The sequence below is a fragment of the Malus sylvestris genome, chromosome 7 (genome assembly GCF_916048215.2).
Source record: "Malus sylvestris chromosome 7, drMalSylv7.2, whole genome shotgun sequence".
Taxonomy (NCBI): Eukaryota; Viridiplantae; Streptophyta; class Magnoliopsida; order Rosales; family Rosaceae; genus Malus; species Malus sylvestris.
In genome coordinates this window covers 18242900-18261318 of record NC_062266.1, presented here as the reverse complement: position 1 = coordinate 18261318, position 18419 = coordinate 18242900, and the positions used below count along the sequence as shown (strand labels likewise).

General features: G+C 37.2%; 1 protein-coding gene across 1 annotated transcript; it reads right to left on the bottom strand.

Annotated features, from left to right (window-relative positions):
* Window positions 1-5894: 5894 nt before the first annotated feature.
* On the bottom strand, window positions 5895-18199 carry LOC126629348 (uncharacterized). Its single transcript, XM_050299371.1, has 4 exons — window positions 17920-18199; window positions 7028-7116; window positions 6467-6594; window positions 5895-6141 (listed from the first exon to the last, which is right to left on the bottom strand). Exons 1-4 carry the CDS (start codon window positions 17961-17963, stop codon window positions 6085-6087), a joined length of 318 nt encoding a protein of 105 aa, XP_050155328.1. The 5' UTR covers window positions 17964-18199; the 3' UTR covers window positions 5895-6084.
* Window positions 18200-18419: the final 220 nt, after the last annotated feature.

The window sequence follows — 18419 nt, the reverse complement described above, 5'->3', positions numbered from 1 at the left end:
CAAAACATCTTAAGAGGCGTGTAATGCTGGTTATAAAAAAATCTTTAGCACGCGGATAATAATGTGATTAAATAAGTTGTCAAATGATTCTTTTTGTTTTCAACAAACAATATTATCTACACTAAGGGGGAGAGGGGTGGGATTAGCCTCACAATGGGCTAGCAATAATGTGATTCAATTAGTTGTTTATTAGATATTATTTTCTTTATTTTTAAACACGTTCAAAACATCTTAAGAAGCGTGTAATGCCAGTTATAAAAAAAGTTTTTCGCACTCGGATAATATTGTGATTAAATAAATTGTCAAATGATTGTTTTTTTTGTTTTTTAACAAACGTTATTATCTACACTAAGAGGAAGAGGGTGGGATTAGCCTCACAATGGGTTAGCAATAATTTGATTCAATAAATTGTTTATTAAATATTATTTTCTCTATTCTTAATGTAAATTCTATAGAGACCGATTTTATTATGTGAATTCAGTTGCTTTAATTGGTTTATCAGGGGTTTCTTCTAGCATGATCTAAAAATTTTCATTTACTTCAAATATTTGACTTTCCTTTTGTCAATTTACACATATAAATACATTTAAAACGTGTAAGTCGTGCGTAGCTGATTTTTTTTTTTTTAAACAAACGATATTATCTACACTAATGAGGAATGATGTGTGCTTAGCCTTATAATAGACTAATAATAATATGATTTAATCAATTATTTATTAAATATTATTTTCTCTGCATGCAACGTAAAAAGGGGTGGAGATAATAATATTAATGGGATTGTGGAATGTTTTGTTATTTATATGGAAAAGAAGCGGCTGGAACTTCCTCCCAATTGGTGGGTTTTGGTGGCTATTGAAAGCTGGCATGAAAGGTGTTAGTTTTGTGGAGAAGTTTGATAAGAATGTAACACAAATATGACAACTAGGGTAGGTGATAATGCTGCTAGGTTGGCAACAAAGTGAAGGTGCCAAATGCATAGCTAATGACTCAAGGGCTGAAGAGCCATGTGTACATGACTACCATTTGGCATTAGATATTCAAAGAGTGTTTGTAACTGTCCAAGTGGCTAAGCGTTGGTTGACAAGTGGCAAATAAATACAGGTGGACAACAAAATCACAACACATGGCAATTGAAGATGATGACAAAGAGAGAAATCGCTTCGTACAGAAACTGAAGGATTAGGATTTGGCATTCTAAGTTAATAACTATTATGGAGGGATGAGTAGGCTTAATTAGTGAATAAGCTAGGCATGCAAACATGTAGCATGCACGACACGATTTCACGAAAATATGTGATGGTTCCATAAGGAATTGGTTATAGCAAAAGGGTTGGCTAAGAGGATATGGGTCAAAATACTATAAAACGAAATGTCATTAGCGAGGGTCAAATGTTGTCAAAAAAGACGTTTTTCCGTCACAAATACTTATTTTCGACGGGGAAAAACCCTCGCTGGGCGTCGCAAATTGTCTCATTGGAAAAACTTTTTATCCAACTAGCCGTCGAAAATACTTTACTATCGATGCACAAGACTTATCGTTAGTAGTTAGTTTTTCATCAGAAATGAATTTTCAAAATGACAAACTTATTTTATTTTTGAAATGGAAATGTGGTCGTAAATAATTATATAGTTGTCGAAATTACTTTCCAAAAGACGACATGTTTGTTGCGATGATGTTGTTCCGACCAAATAATTGTGTCAGAAAGTTTGTTTCCAACAAAATAATTTTTATTTGTATGAGTGCACAATCGTCGCAATTACAATTTTCAACCATTAACTACTACCCTAATGTGTCACAAATATTATTTTCATCGAAAAAAATAAAATAATAGACATTTCCAATGGAAACTGAGGCAAGAAATATATGCTCCGCTGAGCATTGTTTAAAGAATATTTTGTATTATCATTAATAAAAACAAACGTATATATGATCAATGTGGTAAAGCGAATGCATTCATTACAAGCCTAAGATCAATGTGGTAAAGCCAATACATTCATTACAAACCTAAGATATGTGTTTGAACATATTAACACTAGTCTTCAAACTCCGAAAATGCAAACTTGAATTCTTTCGAAGATGTGCAGATAAAAGCATCTTCCCTTTTGTACATACAGTGTATGTAGCTTCTTCATCACTCCTTCATATAGCTTTTTCATCACTCCTTCATATAGCTCCTTCATGTATCTGACTACATGCAGCTCGCTACAATTTATGTAGCTCCTTCATCACTCCTCATATCTCACTACACCAAAACCACACAACCACAAGTTTAATTATGATACAAACATCAGACTAACTGCTAGCAGAGCACATAAAATTAGCAACTACATAAATGGGTAGCTCCATTTTATTAATAAATAAATAAAAAAACAAACAAAAAATGAAAATTTTGAGATTTTGCAAGAGTACTCACAGGGGGGTTCAGAAAACGATGTCAAAGACCTTATTTTCGTCGTCGTTGGACATGGAAGCGACTTGGGCACCTGCCTTTTTGTGGCGGAGAAGCAAAGCTTCCGACTTGCACTCTTCGATGAACTCCTCGGTGACCTTCTCGAACCCCAGCTTGTACAAATCTTCATCTGTCAAGGTTAAGGAAGAGAGCACTCATAACACTCTGTACATGTGAGTACCCACAAGAAAAAATGGATTAAATCGCAAAATTACCAACAAAAAAGAAGGGTAACTTGGGGTTTGAGTTTCCTATATTATGTAGGTCCTGGTAGTGGTTGTGGTGGAGAGTAAGTTGGGGACATGCCGACGGCAGTTGAGGAAAGGGAGGCGAAATAGGTTTGGGAAAATGAGGGAAGGAAGCCGGTGTGACGGTGGAGCAAGGAGGGTGGCGATGGGGTTCGTAATCGGATGGCGGTGGCTGCTTTCAATGAGAGGAAAAACTTCTATTCCAAGATTGAGAGATGAGATGGCGGTGGCTGCCATGATGTTGGGTAACGGTGATGGAGATAGGGGAGAAGTCTGAGAGACAGAGAGAAAAGGAAAGTGAATGAGAGACAGGAGAAGTCTGAGAGATAGGGTATTCCTCCCACCCCTGATTTCCTCCCCAATTTTGCAGCATCTCCTACTCCCCAATTCCCTGTAACCTAACCACCAAATTTCATGCCAATTTCCCAAAAATCGGATTTTCTGCCATAATTGAACCATTCGATGAGAACCCTTTCAATTCTGTGCTTGAGTTGATGAAATTCAATCAAATTCTTAAAAAAAATTGCTGATCACCCAAATTATAAGTCCAATCTAAAAGAGAAATTGCATCTGCAGGCATGAGAAAGAAGAGATTTTTACCTTGTCGTCCTGATACAAAGCGATCTGGACGTGGACTTCATCCAAGGATTGCCAGAACACAAAAGCCCCCAAAGTCATAGAGAAGTAGGTTGCCACGTCCTTCACCATCCTCTTAGCCTTCTCGTTTTCTGCTGCCAAATCTCAAATCCAAGCGAGACCTGAAAATATATATGTCAGACCTCATAAGCTATAAACTGAAAAACAACACGTGTGAGGATTTCATGGTTTCTATCATCATCACGTATGGCTACTAGAGGATGGAGGATGGAGGCTAGGGTTTCGTTTCTGAAGAGGAAATACAGAGAAGCTGCAAGAAAGAGATAATCGGCACTCTCTTTGGAAATAGAGACTTAAGTTTTTGGGCGCCATGCCAAATTTTTGAAAATAGAGAGCTAAAAATAAAGGCGCCATGCCAAAATTTTAGCAACTCTCCAAAACACACGGTAAGGATTTAATCTCACATAAGTGAGATTAAATCCTATGGTTATTATTGTAGTAAAGTTTTTTAATTAATGTCGAAGTGTGAAAAATATAAGAAAAATATACAAACGCTCGTGATGACAATCTCTACAATTTTTGTCAAAAGGTCAACTCCGAAATTCGCCACCATCATCCCATAAACCGTAGATTAAATTTTAGCCGTTGATTGTCGTTTACGCTCCATTCTTCTCACAAAATTTTGTTTTTCAAATTTTCTTTTTAGAAAACATAATCTTCTAGTGAATTCAGAAACATGAACGGTTCAAATCTTTGATATCACGTTCAGATTTTTATAGTTAGTCAAATTATTGTTTTGAGTTTATAAAGTATATAACATTGACTCATATTTTAGTTAACCGTAAACATCGGAACGTGATATCAATAATCTGAACCGTTCATTTGTTTGCATCCGTTAAAAGATTATGTATTCAAAAAAGCAAATCCGAAAAACAAAATCCGATGAGAAGAATGGAGCATAGATGGCAATCGATGGTTAAATATAAATCTAGGGTTTATGGATTCTGGTGTCAGATTTCGGATTTGACCCCTTCACGAAAGTTGTAAAGCATGTTATTACGAGTGATTGTAATTTTTTTTTTTTTACATTTTTCACACTTCTACATTAATTATTATGAGCGTTTGCATTATTTTTTTCACATTTTTCACACTTGTATATGAATTATTATGAATTTTTTTCATGTGCTTTGGTATCTTAAAATTGCTTTGGAAGTTTTTAATCTCACGTATGTGATATTAAGAATAAAATATTTATGAGTATGAGGGTAAAAAACTTTGCTAGATTAACTCTAAAATTGTTAGCCTAACAATCTTTTTGTTGTATACGAGTTGATTTAAATTTATCCCACTTCTTATAATAGAATAAAAAATAAATAAAGTTTAAATAGATAATCATTTTTGACGACATGTAGTTCCTCTCGCAAATACACAATCAATTCTAACAACAACTAATAACCCTCGAAAATAAAGAAATTACTACCGATGACCACTTGTTTCCCTCAGAAATAAACCATTACTTCCGACAACTTAAACATACCCTTGAAAAAAAAAATACAACTATTACCGACTAATACAAGTTTCATCGTAAATAAATGTGGCACCAAAAATTCCCTAAAAAAGACAGCTATTTCCGACAGCGATGGAACCCTTTTCCAAGGGCATTTTGAGTGTAGAAAATAATATGCCTCTTGTCGAATTATTTTCGACGGAGCATAATTTTTGGTCAGAAATAATCATTTTTTCAAGGGTATTCATAGGTCCTTGGAAAAAGTTGGTCGTAAATGACCATTTTTTTTGTAGTAAAATTAAAAACACAGCTCTCACAATAAGTTCTACCAAAAAATATGGTTGGAGCAAATATGGTCAACTAGGACATGGGGATTTTGAGGATCACCTTGTTCCTCACAAGCTAGAAGCCTTGAGTGACAAATTTATTTGTGAGGTGATCTCTTAGCTTTTAGACTCTAATATAATGCCTTATTGATTCGTATAAAGATACAAGCAGCTTTGGTACTAGTTTTGAGTAAAGTTTCCTGCCTTGTGTTTTGTTAATTTAATATTAATTTTGTTCCCATTCCTTTTTGGCATCTGTGGTTGTCACGTATTGTATCAGAGCTCTTATGACATGTGAAATCTATCTTCTCTACACCCGTATTATTTGTTAAATTGCAAACCACATGGGATTGATCTGTCTTTGTTGGTCCATTCCCTAACTGCTTAAGCCTTTTGGGTCCAATGATTGTCTGATAATCAATTAAATTCTATATTATTTGATCATACTGCATGGAGCTTACTAAACAAATATACAATGGAGAGTAATGAAATGGTTTGGGCAACAAAGAAGTCTAGTCTATGATGGCACTTTGTACGACCTCAAAGCATTATATATTCATCACCTCATGTTGCATCAAAATTAAGTGTCATGTTGCATCAAAATTAAGTCGAAACATCAGAAGAGCAGCAACTCTCCCTTTCTTCTCTATTTCTCACTCACTATTTTTTTCTAAAAGGCAATTACTTTACAAAGTGAAATAAATGCCAATCAACAATTTAACAACCCTAGTTCGAAATTATTCACACACACACACACACACACACACACATATATATATATATATATATATATATATTCAAATAAAAAGTAAAATTCACATAAAAATTAAAAAATGGATAAAAGCTAAGAGGGAGTGATGCAAAAACTGAGAAGAACAACAATTGGGATCTAATTTTCGGGGCATAGACGGTGATGGGGAGTGAGAGACAGAGAACAAGAGCAAAGAGCAATTGGCTTACCCAGTTGTTTGTATGGTTGCGTTGCGGCTGCGAGACAGTGAGTGAAACAGGAGCTGCGCCAGAGACAAAGTTTTATTTAGGTAAGTGAACCTGCACACTCCCACTCTACCCAATCATTAATTCTAATTAAAGTTCAACACCAACAACAAACCCTAAATTCGATCCTAATAGCAAACCCTAAAATTCAAAAATTCTATTTAAAACACAAAATTACATAATCAATTGCATAATTAGAGAGAAAATAATAACTAGATTTAATCAATTGCAAGACAAATAGGAGGAGGGGGAAGAATAGAGGGAAGGGCGGAATCCCAAAAGAAGAAAACTGAAAAGATGAATTGTGACTCAAACGAAGAAGAAGACTGTGAGAAGACGAACCTGGGATGAGAGCAAGAGGGCGTCTGGAGAGGAAGAGAGCATCTGAAGAGGAAGAAAGAACGTCTGGAGAGGAAGAGAGAGCGCCTGGAGCAGAAGAATACGTCTGGAGAGGAAGTGGAAAACTGTGTCTGGAGAGGAAGAGAGCCCGACTAAGTTATACCGTGAAATTGGATGGCATAAGCAAGCGGGTAAACACCGTGTAAATAAGGTGGGCCCGGATTATTTAATTCGATGCCTATTTAATCCAAATAGCCACCAAACACCGTACACCATATTATTAGTACTATCCGGTGCCTTATACGATATGCCAAACAGGGCCTTATGGTTCTTCAAAATAAGCAAATCCATCAAAATTTAACTTAATAACATCCACAGGGGAAGGGTTCCTCTTGATAATATGGTTATGGTTCAATGCCACCCTCTTGACTGAATTGTTGTTTCCCAAAAAAAAAAAAAAAAAAAAAAAAAGCAGTACCCACTTTTGTTGCCATCATAAAACATATATTGTATATGAATATTGAATTCTGAATATTATATCACAGTACCAAGTTAACCACTTACTTGAAGATGATAACATGCTTGTTGGGATTAGAGTTCTTCTGCAACTCTCCTCGTCAGTATGCAAGGCCTCAAGAATGGGGTTTGAGTTTCTGTAAGCTTGCGTGATCAGAGAGAGTGCAGGGAATACATATATATATATATATACCATACACAGTGGTAATCAACTAGGACTCTTTCCATTGAGTAATCTTGATTGATCTTAACCTTATCACAGTGAATTCCCTTATTCATATCTGCTAGAAAGACTTCTAGTATATTATGAGTGTTCAAGCTATTGAGTCCTAATATACATATTCTTTATCAGCTCACAAACATTGTCAATGTTGATCTCTAATATTCTCACATGAATAACAAGTGCTAACCAAGTGCATAGCTCTTATCAGAACTTACAGCCAAACCACGACTTTTAGTTGCATCTGGATCTATGCTATTAAACACTTTGTTATTTCGATCTTGCCATAATTGCCAACAAATTAAAATTTCTTTACTTAAGTCACTTAACTCCTTCTCCTCATTAGCGTTAAGGATCTCTAATCAGTCAATTACATTACTGACTTGATGGTTGCTACTTTGCTATGGATAAATTCCACGTTTGAAGTTCATGATGGCAATTAAGGAAAAGATGATTTTGACTTTCCTTATCCCCATTAAAAACATGACAACTTGTACTAATGCTTTGAATATGTATACTTAGTCGCAGCCTAGTATGCAATCTTTCCAAGATAAAAAGCCAAACAAAAATTTTAACTTTTGGAGGAATTTTTAGACTCCACATCCGTTTTAGAAGTTTATTTCTATTTACTTCTTGGTTGTCATTACCTTGGATCTACATGGCTGACTTAACTGAGAGAATTCCCAATTCAAAGAATGCTCCCACACAAAGAAGTCGTCCTTGTTGTACCGCGAAATAACAACCATACATATCTTTCTAACAATATCATTATCCAACACTTGCTGAAGACGTTCTCTGTTCCAGCAATTGTTCTTAATAAATTCATTCACTCTTAAATTCCAGTTCAAGTTTTCATGGTTGTCTTCCGGGATGAGATGAAATAAAGGGCAAGGAAAGACCCAGTGATGGGTCCAAAAAAGGATATCCTTACCATTACCAACAATCCATCCTATACCATTGCGAATAACATCTCTACTTTTCAGAATACCTTTCTAGGCAAGCGAATGATTTTGCTTGATTTTGCAATTTAAGAAACTTTCATTTCTAAGGTACTTATTTGTGATAGTTTTCACCCATAAGCTATGTTTGTACCATACTTGACCAATCCCAAAACTACCAAGCACCAGTCAACGTCATACATTCAAAGACCCACTGAGGGATTCATGTTGAGGCACTCTTGCTGAAGCACAAGAGTTTCCCTCTAACAAGGAGGTCAATTTACAGTACGACATATGTCAACATCAGAATAAAGGTTATAAAGTCCCATATTGATTGTGAACAAAAGATGGAGACTCTCCTCAACTATAAAAGAAGACCATTCTCTTACAATTAGTCTCTAATGTTATTATTGTACTTAAACTAGTCATTAGAACCCACTAATAATGATTATGATTAAACTTATGTATTGTTTAAACCCGTCACTATTAATGAGAACTCATCTACTCCGTGGATGTAGCCAGACTTAGGGTGAACCATGTACATCTTGTGCTTGCTTCCCTATCTATCTCTTTACATATTATCATCACTAAGAGACCGAAGCAACCAAGCGAAGGTCGCAAACTTGACACTTTACGTTGTTCCAAAGTCTCATCAATTTTATGCATCAACATTTGGCGCCTTCAATGGGAATGACACTTATTCCTACTTTCTCTAGCTTTGTCAAGTTGGTTTCCATAGTTCGTACACTCTTTTCATCAGGCATCCCTCTCCAACATGGGGAAAGAAGGGATCCATAGCATGCAGAATACCCCCCCGGTGCCTAATGGGAAGCAGTGAAGGAATGAGCGAAAGAAGTTTGCTTTTCAAGCTAAGGTCGAAGAGCTTGAGGCTCAGAACAACAAGATAGCAATTAAGAATGAGATCTTCCAAGAACAGTATGAGAAACTCTTCGAGATGCTCTACGAGGCTAGGCATACTCAATCTCATGAGCTCATCACCCCTGTGGATGTTAACCATCACCTGGGTGCCCCTCAACATGGAGGGTCATCGATCTTCAACATGGATACTCCTAATGAGGAGCGAACTACCCATCAATGTGTTGATCAACGCGAGATTTCTCTCAAACCAGTTGCTTTGACCCAAAGCAAGAGAAGTGGAGGGAAGCACCTCCGTGCAGAAGGAGTGGAAGGATCGAAGGTTGTTTATCGCGATTGTCAATACTTCTTGAGGCAGCGTCGAGAAAACCATATCCATATAAACTCAATGATCAAAGACCCAAAAGTCATCAAAGGGCTCAGTCCCCTACCACAATGTAGGCCATCCCTCAATCCTGGAAATGAACGATAAGCCTTGGAGGGACTAGAAGGTGTAAGAGACTCAGGGGACTTCTAATGGGCACGTCCTGGAAATAAGTACGGTGAATCCAGGAAAGGCCACATGTCTTTGACCAAACTTCCCTACTTCCAAGGAATGAGGGAAACTTACAAATAAGAGTTTTGATGGTGTCTGACTCCACTCAAAACCCTCTTATCCTGCATCTCCTCGAGGAAGTGAACATGTTAAAAGCCAAGCGTCATGCCCAAATCCCTGGCTAGGATCAGCCAAGACCATGCCCTATAACAAGTATGATCTTTTGCACCCCTTGTACAAGGAAAAATTAAATAAAAGCTTAGCTTACAATCGTATACTGGGAGGGAAGATCCAATTGAGCATATCCACGTCTTTGAATCTACCATGGTATACCAAAGACACAATGATGAGGAACGATGTCTCATATTCCCTTCAACTCTCACTAGTGGAGCTCTCAATTGGTATTGTCGCCATCAACCTAATACTGTGGATTCATTCACTGAGCTAAGAAGATTCTTCATGGCTTAACACCTCTGCCAAGTTGATCGCTTACATTCCGCTGATGAGTTATACATCATTCGTCAAAAGTCGGATGAGTTATTGCGTGAATATGCATGTCACTTCAGTCATAAGTACTCTCGTTACGTTGAGGTAGATGATAAAATAGCACTCAAGGTCTTTACGGTAGGCATGCGTGAATACTTCTTCAAGTACATAATTAATGTTAACACTTGGAAGACTTACTCTGAGGTGATGATGCAAGCTTACAATCGTGCATTTGCCGAGGCAATGACATACCAAAGGAACCCTCATATTATTAACCCCTATCAATAAGTAGGGAGTGGAAGTCAAGTTCTACCAAGTGAGATGGTTTTGGCCATTCAGACACCAATTGCATCCTCTCCTGCCTCATTTAGCTACCTGCTAAATCACCAAACGTATTCATCTATTGGCAAGATGAAGGATTTTTACTCTCAGTAAGCTCATTACAACAAGAGGGATAAAGCTTCGTATCAAGATAACCAGGGGTGAACGTACCTTCAACTATTATGACCATGGGTTCAAGCCTCAAAGTGGGGGACTAGGTACTGAAGGAAATGCTTTTACAAGAAGGCATACATATTACAAATGTCTTGACTTTCAACTGTTTGAGATTATTTGTAACATAAGCCATTCGACAAATATTTAATGAAGAGAGAATTCTGACAACTTCGATTAAGTCTTTTACATTCCTAGCATTGGAACACTTGGTCTACGCTGACCTACCTCTATACTCTAACTCATAGCTTCAACATGCGTATTTGACATAAAGTAAGTGAAACTATGTGTTACAACCAACATGGAATCCAAACAATGGATTCCTTCATACATAGAAAAACATTCATAAGCATCACTCATGTCAATCAACATAAACATCATACATTTCAACACATTCATAGATAAGCCAACTAAGCTTCGAAGGGGTATCTACATACATTTTGCCATTCAACACTTACTACAATGTACCTCAGCAATTTGCCATTCTTGCCACCAACCATGTGATGAAGGAACTCACCTTCATATCACCAACCAGGTAATTAAGGGTATAACCCATACTCTAATATCCTTCGACAACTTGCCACTTACCACCAACTAGGTGATGAAGGAACTCACCTTCGTATGACCAACCAGACGATTAAAGGTACAACTCGTACTCTAATATCTTTCTGCAACTTGCCACTCTTACCACCAACTAGGTGATGAAGGAACTCACCTTTGCATCATCAACCAAGCAATGAACAGTACAACTAGTACTATTAATAAATATTTTTACCTCGGTAAATCACCATTCTTCCCACCAACTAGGTGAGGAGCGGTATAACTTGTACATGCAAACTTTTAGCATTCACAAATAATCAAAAACCCTCAAGCCTTACAAGTTAAAAAAGGGATAAGCAAGCTTAACTCAACCCAACTGGGGGAGCACTTATGCTCAACAAGGGTTATAGCCACCAACAAAGTCTTATTACAAGTTAACAAAGGCTTCAGTGCATGGTGTACAAAGATCAAGCTCTTCAGCCCTCTTGCATCTGCTTAAGACATTATGAAAACACTAGAACTCGTAGAAAGCTTCACACAACCTTCATTAAGAAAATTATTAAAATTCACCATATGCTCACTGACATTCCTTTCACCCCCAAACTTTTCTTCCAAGTTAACAATGTTATTAAAATCGCCTATTAGCAACCAAGGAAAGACCGAGATTATTACTTGGAAATAAAGAGATAATTTCATTCCAAAGTTGGGGTTGATGACTTTTTTGGGGGTACGCATAGACACAGGTAAATAAGAATTGCTTATTAGAGCATTTCTCAGTAACTTCACAATGAATAAATCTAGAATTTTGGGCAATAACATTAAGATTAATATAAAAATCATTCCAACATAAACATAAACCACCAGCCCTACCATCCCCTCTAGCAAAAAAACAAATTACTGAACCGCTTAGACAAATTAGCACTCAGACCTCTAACCAGGCAAACTTCGATTCAACCAAACAAAAAACATCTAAAATATTTAAACTACAAAGTAAATTAAACTAGCTGGCAAATTCGGGCCTACCTCAGCCCCTACAATTCCAATGCATCAACTTCATCAATCAACTTCATCCAGGTTATAGCTCGGACCCTCTCAATATTTAGCTTCACTTCTTATCTTTTTCCTATTTCCTCCAAACTGAACTTGCTCAAGCACACCATCCTCTGTTTCCATGAAAACATCCTCCCCAACCTCAAGATCGGTGACCTCCTTCACACTTTTCCCCTTACTATTGCTGCCGTTACCCAACTCATATCTGTGAGAACCCGTATTCCATAATTATATTATAAGTTGTCCTATATATGTGTGTGTGTGTCAACTAGAGTTGTATGTTGATCAACACGTGATGACCAAAAGACATGTGTCTCTGTGACTCATGAATTTTAAGCAAGAGCTGTTAGATACTAAAGTGAGTCACCACTCTATTGCTTGAGGTGTCGGATTTTTAAGAAAAACCTAGGGCTAGCTGTCATGCGTTGCACTTCCAACCAATTAAATGGCTTAATCTTTGCCGTCTTCTCCTAGTATAAATAGGAGCAAAGGCTCCATTCTTTTGAAACCACAGAAGCATGCAATGCATGCATTACGTAGGGGTGATGTACATATAGTATATATCTATGTATACATATGTATGTACATGTGTGTGTGCATTATATATGTATAGAGAGAGATAGCGAGCTAGGGTTAGAGTGTTTGAGGTGTGTGGAGATGTTAGTTGGGTTGTCTTGCCAAAGCTTGGATTATCAAGGTGAGTGGTTTATGTAATGTGTTTCAAAGTATTCTTATTTTCTGATAAATGAAAACCACGAACTATTGTGGGTTTTATCTATTTATAAATCTCTACCTATTTCAAGACAAACATGTTGGATTTGTTGAAATGTTTTGGAGTTATTATATATCGTGATATGTGGATTATTTGGAAATGTTCATGGAGCATGAGAACTTTGGTGTTGCATTAATCCGAGGGATAAATGTAAACTGCACACGGGGACATTAGGGCAGATGGCCATTAGGGGTCACGTGGTGAGTTACAATTTATGAAGGATGTAATGAACATGTAAAGGGATGATGTGATATGAAATTACGTGGTTAAAGCTTTGATATTATTATCCTATTTTATAGTGTGATTAAAATGGCAAGCTTGACTGGCATATTATATATTCTACTCACTGAGCGACGGTGGTTGTTGCTCACCCCTCACCTATTATTTTACAGATGAGTTATTTGGCAAAACAAATGTTATTTGGCAAGACAGGTGTTGGACGAGCTGAGGTTGTGATTGAGAAGTTTAAGGATTTTAATTTATTACTTTTGTACACCCTGTAAGGTTTTGGAGTTATTTTAATAAGAGGAGTTCATTTTTCAACTCGTGTCAATTTCTTTTTATTTATTTTTACTTTTACTCGCGTTTCGGGCTCGGGGTCTTATTTTTCCACCGACCCCGGGTCCGGGGCGTGACAATATCACTCTTACCACCTACGGTACCAGACCTAGAATCTCCATCAACCATTGGGCACCGCTTAGAAACAAGTCAGCCCTCGAGACCTAAGTCCTATTGCCCCTAACGACATTATCATAGCTTTTCCTATCCCTATGAGCAGAGCTTCTATCCCTATTATTGCTTATACCTCGCCTCAAAGGTACGTCAAACCACCCTTCATCTTCCTCACACTGCTCTTGTACATTTGCACCTCGGGACTAACCATCCCCATTCACATGACCAAACTCATCCAACAAAGTGGGTTGAGGAAACAACAACATAACCCCCTCTTGAAGATCATTCTTAGTCTCTTCACTGATTGGGAAATTCTCTGGGCAAATCATCAACTCATCTTAAAAAATCCTATTCACTAGCAAACACCCATCATTATCAAAATCCGCAGGATATGAGTGTTTCTTATAGCGCATCCTTCCACAATAAAAGCAGATTTCAAAAAACTTCTCATAGCTTAACAAAAACGGACACTCTTCATCATCATTCACCACTATCAATCTCTTAAGAGGTAATCTAAGATCTACTTCCAAAAGAACACGTACAAATAAACTATTCAGACCAGACAGGGTGGTCTCATCAGCCCTAATAAAGCTTCCAAAAGGTTGGGTAATAACCTCCAGAATCTTCACATCCTTGTACTGGATTGGTACCCTAGGAATTCTTAGCCAAACTCTTAGGTTGGAGATAAATTTAATATCATGAAAATGGATACTCCACCTTTCCAAATGAAAGATTTGCCCTTTAACATACCAGGGCTTGTGATCCAGTGCAAACTCTAATTCTTCCTCATCCGTAAACTCAACAGCATACCACCTATGCCCAAAGTGATCAAGATAAAAAGTGTTTTTTACTCTATCCCCCCAGGTAAGACCAAGTTTCCACTTAATGGTCCTAACATCCAGCTACTTGCCCACAAGCTTACCCATCAGGACCCTACATTCCATCTACTCAACATTGAGGTTTGAGAAAAGGCTTGTAGAGACCCTAGTAACACCATTTTCCATAGTGAAAGTTCCACGAGCCCTTTCCACCACAACATGAGGTTGACCAGGTAACGGGTTGGCAAACTTATTGGCCCAAGTCGAGATCCTAGGGCTAGTAGGAATACTTGCTTGCCTAGAGGAGAAGGCTTTAAGTTGAGAGACAACCGTCATGGTTAAACAAAGGACACTCAAGCAAGGAGAACTAAAGGGTAAGATGAGAACTACAGCAAACCCCCACCACCTATAAATACTACCCCGGAACATGCATCAGATACTCACCACGGAAAGATCAACAGATGCACCCAAGCACTTGATAGGAGCTATTTATGCGACTTAGTTAAGCTTGTTTTCTTGCATTTATGTTGTTATTTCTTAGTTAATTTAGTATTTCAAGCCATTTTCGTATGTTTGTAGGTCCAAATGGGTTAAAGAGGCAAAGAAGTGCATTTTGGAGCCTTTTGGAGCAGTTTTGGGCATGGAATGAATATCACATGCTTGGAGCTAAGTAGATGGACGAAATTGAAGATCAAAGGAGGCTAGGAATGAATAATGAGATGAAAGAAATGAAGAAATGAAAATGAAGAACAAAGAGTTCAGAATTGGAAGCCAAAGTGTCTAAAGTTGGAAGTTTCTATTCTTGGAGGTTTCCATTCTTGAAAGTTTCTATTCTTGGCTTGGAAGTTTCCTAATCCTTCCTCACCTATGTTCCAGCCACAAAAGGATTCCAAAATATGTTATGACATTTAATTACATATTCTAGAAGCCCTAAACCTTCCCTAACGTCCAGCCGCACCTTTCTCTCATTTCTTGCCTATTTTCTGACCCAAAATCACATTCCTTTTCCTACATAAATTCCTGCCACATATCCTTTCTTATTCTCTTTAAATTATGTACCTTTCTTACTTATTTTGATGGATTGTTGACTTTTAATTCTCTTGAGACAAAATAGCTAAGTCTCATTCACTTTTCTCCTTGTCTTTGCCACACATCCCCTTTCCTATTCTTCCAAAATTTGACACATATATCCCTTTCCCTTTCTACCTAGGATCCTGCCACACCTTTTGTTTCCTTTTCCCTTTAATTTCTGATTTTACTTAGCTTTTCCTTGTGAACTTAGAAGATAAAATCCTTCTACAATAATTAAAACTTACCTTTCCTTTTCTCCTTTATTCCTGCAGCACCTTAGCCTTAACTCCTTAGGGTTTTTACATACTTTACTCTATATATAAGCCTTAGCCGCACCATTCAGAGGGGGGGCATAATCCACCTTTCACCATAACTCACCTATATCCATCCACCACCACAATTCACCATAAAAATCATCAACCACACCTTGTGCGGCATCAAAGAAAAAGAAGCAGAGCCCTTGGACGTGCTTGTCATTCAAGTTAGAGTTGCTAGAACGTTTTAGGTGTAATCTTTCTTTTGTTTTCAATGTTTAAGTTCAATAATCTTTGTTTTGCGAACATGAGTGGCTAAACCCGTTTTTGCTAGAGGGAATTCAAAGTCATGAACATATTTACAATATGAATTGATTACTTTCAGTTGTGATTTCATAAACCTTGAATGCAATTTACTTAACTGTTTGATTGATAAATTATTCTTGTATGTTGATTGAGGGTCGACACTTAGTTTCCATGCATGAATTTGATGCTAGAATATAAGGGAGTTTCACCTAATCGTTATGAACTTATATTTATAAGTAGTGGAGGTTGCTGGTCATGATCGTGTTAAGTAGATTCCTGGCATAAGTTTCATGCAATTCATAGTTACAAGTGCCTTATCAATGCTTATGATTTTCATATAACTTAATGATCTTTGCTCGTATCTCTATTATGCAATTCATGTAGGGAACTTGTGAGGAATGATTTGGGTTGTCGCATGCAATCATCCAATTCAATGAAACTAGGAAAATCTGAGGGTTAATTAGTGCAATTCACGGTTAATTTGGCGCATTGAGGTTTATGGTTTATCGAAAGAACAAATAAACAGTAATTTGTATGCAAGTGTGTCATGTGTGGAGAAGGAACTCTAGCTATCCCATCATCCATTCAAATCCCTAATTTCGTGCAAATCTGTTTAGTTTTAGTTTCTATTTTGTTTTTACTTTATTTTCGTCCAAAACCCAATTCCCCTTTACTTTAGTGTGTTTAATTAGTTAGAGGGGTGGTTTGGGAGTGAGGTGCTTAAAAAAAAAGCACCCATGAAAAAAGCTGTGAAGGTTTTAGGTGTTTGGTAAACTGAAAAAATGGCTTATTTTGGAAGCTGCTGTGAGAATAAGCTAAAATCAAAGGAAAAAGCTGAAGCTACTATTTGCAGCTTTGGAAAACTGGCTTTTTTTCAAAGCACACGGAGCTACAGTGCTCCTTTAATGAAAAGACCCACTATCAGACTGCTTTTTTTTTCCAAAAGCACTTTTACAAAAAAGTTTACCAAACACTCTGCTGATTTATTTCACAGCCGCTTATTCTCACAGCACAGCCGCTTATTTTCACAGCAGCTTTTTTTTAAAGCACAGCAATACCAAACCAGCCCAGAATCTATCCTAGTTGTGTTTTTAAGTGCTTTGAGTTAAGATAAAACCAATTTTCGTCCAAAATTGTGTTTAATGTCAGAAACTGCCTAGTTTGTGTTTTAGGCAGTTTTGAGGGGTGGTTTGGGAGTGAGGTGCTTAAAAAAAAAAGCACCCATGAAAAAAAGCTGTGAGGGTTTTAGGTGTTTGGTAAATTGAAAAAAAATGGCTTATTTTGGAAGCTACTGTGAGAATAAGCTGAAATCAAAGGAAAAAGCTGAAGCTGCTATTTGTAGCTTTGGAAAACTGGTTTTTTTTCAAAGCACACGGAGCTACAGTGCTCCTTTAATGAAAAGACTCACTATCAGACTGCTTTTTTTTCCAAAAGCACTTTTACAAAAAAGTTGACCAAACATTGCTGATTTATTTCACAGCCGCTTATTCTCACAGCACAGCCGCTTATTCTCACAGCAGTTTTTTTCAAAGCACAACAATACCAAACCAGCCTTGAGTCAGTTTATAGTGTTTTAGCAATCCCTCATAATCCCCGGTTTAAGAACGATCCCTACTTACATATATATTACAATTGTCAAAAGAGGGTTTAATTTGTGTGTTAAGTTAATTTTCACATCAGCACTCAACCTTAGTAATTATCATAATACTAACCGGCCTAAAACAAACTCTACAATAGGTTTGCTGAGTCTCGAGCTGCAGAAAATTAAACCAAAAAGATACGAAAAAACTAAAACCATAAAAAGGAAAAGTAAAATTCAAGAATCTAGACAAAATATAGCAACCCTTTAGCTTCCCTCTAGCAACATAATTAACATTCTTATAATATGACCAATCGGTAAGAGTACTTACCTTGCACACCTAACCTGGGAAAGCACCCTAGTTGCAGCCGTCATCAAGCGATGATGTCATCCACCATGATTGATATCTTGGGGAAGCCCTTAGCGTCAGGCACGCCTAGCTTAGGAAAACATCCCCATTACAGCAGTCGTCAAGCAACATAATGTTATCCACCATGATTGATATCTTGGGAGAGCCTTTCGCCTATACAAATTTCCATTATCCAATTTAATATGATAAGAATCACCACTCTCAAATTGAAAGTTAACCATCCGTATAGATATCCCAGCGAGACGAAATCTCAAAACCCTTTCACTTCCTAATTTCCTACTGCAATTGCAAAAAATAGTAATTTTCAACCACTCAATTAGCAAACTAGTTAACTTAGGATTAGCTAGGCTGAATGATAACCTGCTCAACCACACAATCACCACAATAATTGATGGAGTAGAGTGAAACCCTAACCTTAGAAATTTGCTCTTTTCCCCCTTTCGACTCTCATCCGCCCCTTG